Source organism: Mesitornis unicolor, unplaced genomic scaffold, assembly GCF_000695765.1.
Source record: "Mesitornis unicolor isolate BGI_N332 unplaced genomic scaffold, ASM69576v1 scaffold21747, whole genome shotgun sequence".
In the NCBI taxonomy this organism is placed as follows: domain Eukaryota; kingdom Metazoa; phylum Chordata; class Aves; order Mesitornithiformes; family Mesitornithidae; genus Mesitornis; species Mesitornis unicolor.
The window spans coordinates 442-7,056 of record NW_010196045.1 but is presented as its reverse complement, the minus strand read 5'-3'; the positions used below and the strand labels follow the sequence as shown (position 1 = coordinate 7,056).

At 41.7% G+C, this 6,615-nt stretch overlaps 1 protein-coding gene across 1 annotated transcript; it reads right to left on the bottom strand.

The window, feature by feature from the left end:
- Positions 1-2,899: 2,899 nt before the first annotated feature.
- Positions 2,900-6,546, bottom strand: NKAP (NFKB activating protein; the record flags this gene model as incomplete). Its single annotated transcript, XM_010188327.1, has 8 exons — positions 2,900-3,289; positions 3,921-4,070; positions 4,553-4,628; positions 4,778-4,893; positions 5,187-5,229; positions 5,679-5,798; positions 6,001-6,074; positions 6,466-6,546. Coding segments are annotated over 8 exons (835 nt in total), but the record flags the coding sequence as incomplete, so codon positions are not given.
- Positions 6,547-6,615: the final 69 nt, after the last annotated feature.

The following is a 6,615-nucleotide window of genomic DNA, read 5'->3' as shown; positions in this document are numbered from 1 at the left end:
TTCCTTTTCCCGATTCCCCTCCTCGGGTGGGAGGGATCATTGGGTGATAGAACTGTCTAAACGAAGACACATCTGCTTTCCTGCTCATACCACCTTCCCTTTCCAAGCAAGAGCAATCACTCTGGGCAGCTGTAAGTAGGGCTGAGTGGAGGCAAGTTACAGAAGAGGCCTCAGTAGAAGCAGACTGGTCACTGCTCTTTGTGCTGTCTAACAACCCCTTTCCAGATCAGCCTGAAGTTTGTCACCTGTGCAATACGCTGTAGCTCAAGAGAAAAAAAAAATTGCACTGAGTAACTTTTTACCTGTACTTTGCTGTACTGAACCTTAGCTTTTCTACTCACTGGCTGTGGATCCTCAAGTAGCAGTCCACAGATGTCATGGTTTAACCCCAGCTGGCAATAAGCACCACAGAGCTGCTCATGTGCTCCCCCACCCCCCAGAGAGGGTTGGAAGTGTAGAAGTGAGAAAGGTCATGGGTTGAGATAAGAAACAGTTCAATAATTTAAAGAAATAATAATAACAAAATGTAAGGAAAACAATGATCTGGAGAGAGAAAAATAAAAACTAAGAAAGACAAGTGATGCAAATGAAAAAAATTTCTCACTACCAACTGATTAATGTCCAGCCAGTTCCTGAACTGCGCTCTCCCCTCCCCAGTCTCCCCCTCAATTATATTGCTGAACATGACATTGTGTGGTACGGGACATCCCTTTGGTCAGCTGGGGGCAGCTGTCCAGGCTGTGTCCCCTCCCAACTTCTTGTGCACCCCCAGCCTACTCGCTGGTGGGGTGGGGTGTGAGGAGCAGAAAAGGCCTTGGCTCCGTGTCAGCACTGCTCAACAGTAACGGAAACATCCCTGTGTTATCAACATTGTTTTCAGCACAAATCCAAACCATAGACCCCCACTGCCTACTGCGAAGAAAATTAACTCTACCCCAACCAAAACCAGCACAACAGTTTATAGTCACTGGTCAGAAATTTTATACCCTTGCACAAGCTTAAAATTGTAACATCTGAGTCTTTGCCTTCACAAGAAAATACAGAGGCTTTGAACAAAAACTACCCTAATCCGTATCAGAAATGTATGAATACACAGGTTATTTTTTAAGAAGCAGATAGTAGCTCTCGCCTAATTAAAATGCCTGCTTTTTGAGGTCCTGTGTGTGAACTCTGCCCTGTCTCTCCTCTCTTGCAGACCTTGCCTGTGGAGGTATCCTTCACTCTGGAGTCCAGCAAGCTGATTCACAGGTAAATGTTATCACTCCTCCACCACTGACACAACTGGGGAGGTTCTAGCAAGCTTTTTAATTCAGAAAATGAACAGTGAGCTAGATGTAAATAAGTTTGCAAAAATATCAGAGACGTGGAAGAAGCTGTCAAAGTCTTGCTACGCAAAAGCAAGCGACCATTCTTATCATTAGCGTCACTCCACCAAAAGCACAGATAGCCACTCCATGAGCATCTGCCCTCTCCATAATGCATTTGTCCTGGATTTACACAGGTCTAGGTGTTCTTTTTTTCCAGCAAATAGGCATGCCCTGTGAATAAAGGCCAGCTCTAAGCTGGCCAAACTTGAATTCAGTATTATTCTTACCATTCACTCTCTTTTTATGTCATCCTCCAGGCCAGAACTGTATCAGTTTAGAGAAAAGTGGCTTAAGGACATAATTGAAAATAAAATAACCCTCATGGAAAGACTTAATTTCTAATGAAGAGCTCCCAGTTCACCATCACAAACACTCTATTGGCATTTTGCAGAGAATCAAATAAACACAATGAATAAAGAGTGGCTCTTCCTTATTAGTGTTTCTACTTTGTGGATACATAAAAAACACTAAATCTGTGCAAAATCAACCACAGCTTGACCTGGCAGCTGGCTTTACATGACAGTCCCTGGCAGGCATGGGTGGGTATGGCAAGAGGGACTCAGGTTCCACAGCATAAATGGGAAGGGGCAGCTGGGCTAGGCTTGCAGTTTGCAAATGCCAGGTCTGCAGAACTCCAGGGCAAACATTGTAAGACTTTTATTTTCCTTACACAAGCATGCAAGACTTCTCTGCTGCCAAAACTACAACAAAGAGATTTAGGGGAAGAAAAAAACCCCAAGACCTCCAGAAAACATTTTGTTTTTGAAAGCATTTGAGAAAAATGCAGCTAAGAGGGGTATGTTTGGAAATCTGCAGTTGAATCAAAGATCACCACCTCAGAAGACCAGAGCAGGTCTTTGAGTACAGTTTAACAAAAGCTACGTGATACTGCTGAAACAGACCAGATTAAAACATCTCAGGAGATAAAATAAGGTTTTACTCTAGAACATTTCCATAGACAAAATAAAATAAATTGAAAGATACATCCTTGTTACCATCTGTGTACATCCAGGGGTTCCAACTACTGTACCCCACTGCTCTGATACCTATGTATAACATAGGGGAAAAAGCATTCATTCTTCATCATGGGCTTTGATGGATTAGAGATCAGACCCTCCAGTCGCCATTACTGTTACTTTATACCCCAATTGCAATCCGCTTGCTTTAAAGTAACTGAAGCCCATCTGTATTAAATTACAAACACATTTCTATTTACAAGTCTAGTTTGAACCACAAACCAAACTCAGCTGTACTGAGAAAAAAAAAATCTAAACGACTTACAACAAAATACCTAAGTGGACAGTCTCGGATTTCAAACAGGAACTCAGGAGTTCCTTCATTTTTGCTACTGTTACTAGCAGCTTGTTTCTGATGGCCAGACTACTGTCATTAATCAAAATAAGTGGAAAATTGCACTTATCATCAGGTAACAAAGCTCTCCCACGGAATCCTCCCGCTTTGTCGGATTCAAAGTGAGCACAGAACTTTGCCACCTCTAATCTCCCCTGCCTGTTCCTGCCTTCCCTGCCTTGTAGCCTTTCACTTTACAGGGATTCCTTGTAGATGGTGAACAAATCATCCAATAAATGGGACAAAAGTAACTGTTTCCTTGATACAATTAATCCATTCCTGAGGCTTGGCCCTGTTGGGTGAAAGGCACTGCAGCACCTGCAGGTTTTTCAAATCATGTCTGGAACAGGTTAGCTGCTGCTTGGTAGAATCTATGGCATACAGATCAAACAAAGAATTATTTTTCTTCTTTGCCCTTAGTCTTTCTATAGACCATCTCTCGAAAGCTTGCAAGGATCTTATTCTCTCGTTTCCTCCTCTCCTCCTGGTTGAAGGATGCTAGAGCTCTCTTTTCATCTGCGCTGTAAATCTGGTTCTCTTTACGCAGACGCACAGCTTCCATTCGGCGATGTCTGTGGGGGAGAACATTGTGTAGATCAGCACAGGCAGAAGGATGTAATGCCCCATCACAGCTTCCATTCATCAGCTGACCTGAATGTTTTGAGGGGCTCATAGATAAAGATACCTACACTAGAGAATCCAAACTGCACACAAACCTTCCCAGGAAAGAAGGTGGCAGAGCTAGACACTGACTTTGTGGGTGTTTGCTCTTGGGCAGTCAGCTGGGAGCCCCACCTGCCCCCAGGGTGTCAGCTGCTGGCTCACCAAAACTGAAGTGAAATTCTTGTTGGACTTAAAGACAAGAAACACATCTTTGACTTGCCTCCTACTGAAGAGCCAGCATATCACCACTGCTGCCCAAACACACCACCTTTGAGACATCTGACACAAGCATCTCCTCATTTGAAATGAAAGATAATTAGAAGTATATTACCTGGAAATAATTTTTGCTTTTGAAGAGAAAGAGCCCTTAAAAAACTCACCACCTGCCTATAGCAACAAGGAGTTTAGAGTACGCTATTGCACCCACATAGAGCACCTTCTCTTCCGTGATTTCAACTAGAGCTTGGAGGCAGACTTCCAACCAGCCAACAGAGAGAGCAGCTCCTGAATATTTCACTGTGCCAACTGGCAAAACCATACCTGCTGCCACTCATGACATAGCCAGAGCTCTCAAACGATGCAATCTCTTCACTGGTTAAGCCGATTTCACCTCTCCGGGGTATACGTTTTCCTGCTTTTACGTACTCTGCCATCGCTGCCCCTTCACCAGGCAAGAGAGCATGTCCGTAGCTTAAAAAAAAAAAATAAAAAAGTAGTGATTTCAATCAGTCTCAAGTAGAACCAACCTCAGCTAAACATCCAGGTTCCCTGTTCACTACTTGCTACAGCTGCATTTTTAAGCACTTTCTTATTCTTTCCTACATACCAGCCTGTTTCTTCCTCATGGCTAACACTAGCAATAACATCTTAAACTACCAGTTGAATCCAATCCGATAAAACAGTAATGAAGACACTACAAGGTCACAAGATTGCAGAGCATTAGAATAAAGGCATCTTACAACTGATTTTTCTAGGAATCAAGGTTGAAAAGCATAACCCAGACTTTTCTACCTGAATTCAGGACAAGGTAAAGGCTAGCACCACTATTTCTGTCTGTGAGTTTCTGGCACAGCACTTCTCTCTTATGCATGCCATACTGTTACAACAGTCTTTTTCAAACAGTAACCTTCAGGCTTGATTTGATCAAAGTACTGTTAGACTGGGCTACTCACTTCAAAGGCCTATCATCCTGAGACGCATGAGTTTTGGGAGCTTCTGGTCCAATCAAGCTATCAGCTTCTGTATTTTCTGCAACAATGGAATAATAAGAAAGATTAATACTATAACCATTTGCTCTTTGTTATCAGAACAGTTACACAGATCAGCAACAGCTAACAAAGAATTCACAAAGAGGACACCAAGATGTTTCAATCCATTTTGAAGTCAAATGAACCTACTTGATCTCTCAATCCAGAGATCTTCCCCTTGAAAAGTTTCATCATCAGAATCTTCACTGCTTGAATTACTGGATTCCTTCCTGCTCTTCTTATTTTTCTTTTTCCTGTACTTCTTCCTGTGATAAAGTCAAAGAGAGATGCTATTTACCAAAATTTAAGACGAAAGTGCTTGGAATCATACTCAAGTTATGCCTTTCACACAGCATCAGAAGGTGTCTCCCTATGTTTGCAGCAAGTCCTCTGTGCTGCGTGGTTCTGTAGATCTAAAGAAAATCCACCAAATTAAGATTACTCAAGAGCATTTATAGCCCTAATTACAAGAGTGCTCAGCTTTCCTCACTACCTGCTAAGAAAGTGGTGCTGCCCTCTAGTCAAAAGCAGGTACAATACATAGAAACTGGAAACTTACTTTCTGTTCTTCTTTTTCTTCTTCTTGCTTTTTTTATCTTCATCTGAAAAAAAAAGCAAGCATATATATTACCAAAACGAGAGGATTAGCTATAACTAATTATCTTACTGCACTATGACTAACTTGCTTCACCAGAAATCCTTAGAACACAGCTTCTCAGACATGATTTGTTTAGGTACCAAATAATAATGAGAAAATCTTTGTAGAAAGCTATCTGCAGTATTGTTTGGTATCAGAATGTACTGGCATGAGACTGCCAATGGATGCTAGCTTCAGAAATTCTGTTTCCTGAGGCCAGACTGCAAACACTCACAGAAAAGGCACTGTTAACCCAGCAGGACGGTGAAAGAAAGGAATACGGGATTGATGCTGCAGCTCTAATTTCAAAACACTGCAAGTGTGCAACAAAAGCCACAAGCATTGCTTTTTGTTCAGAGGAGCAGGAGGAGAGCTCTCGCATCATGCACATGAGTCAAAACCCTGTTTTCTTACCACTGGAGTTTTGCTCAGACTCCGAGTCGCTGTCGCTGTCCTCAGAATGTTTTCTTCGTTTTCTTTTGGTCGCCTTTCGCTTTTTCTTCTTTCTTTTCTTCTTCTTTTTCCTTTTTTCCTCTAGAATGTTTTAAAAATACAACATTAGAGAACAAATATCATCCAGCTCCATATCTATTTCCCAATCTCTCCTTTGAGCTGGAGCCTACCATGCTCACTTTCACCTGTCAGAGTCAGTGAACCTCCTGCAAGAACAACAGCAGATTCTAGATGTTGGTAGCTTTCCAGTTCCCAAACAAGCTGTGTAAGCAAAACAAAATACCTTCTGAGCTGGAATCTGAAGAACTACTCTTGGATTTTGTCTCTTCATCTTCTACTGGTGTATGCTCATCAGAACTGAATAAAAACAAATATTTGCTATTTAGAATCTATTTTGTAGTATTCAAGATCAAGGGCACACAATATGACCGAGCACATGTTTGCAGATTTTGAGTTAATACTTGCAATAGAGTAAAAACTATGAAACAGCAAATTTGCAGCATGGGAACTGATTTCAAAACCACAACACAAAGGTGACCTGATCTACTATAAATTTATCTTGTGCAATTGCTATGTTGGAATTATTCGGGGAAAAAAAATAACCTCATTGTGTTGATTCAGAATTAAACTGACACAATGTGAATTGTGGCAAAGGGACTAGCGTACGGATAAGACCTTTTTGTAAATTAAACTGACATATAATCAAGATCATTAAAAACGGAAGGAAAGAAGAAAGAATAAGCCTTACTCAGGGTCAGGAACTTTTGGTGACAGACCCCAGACTTCAGGTGCCCCCAGTTCGCCAATTCTCTCTCTCTCATTGAGTCTCCTGTAACGGAAAACACCTTCACTGAAGCCCGGTGTGCTATACCCAGCACATAAACACTGCATGTATTTG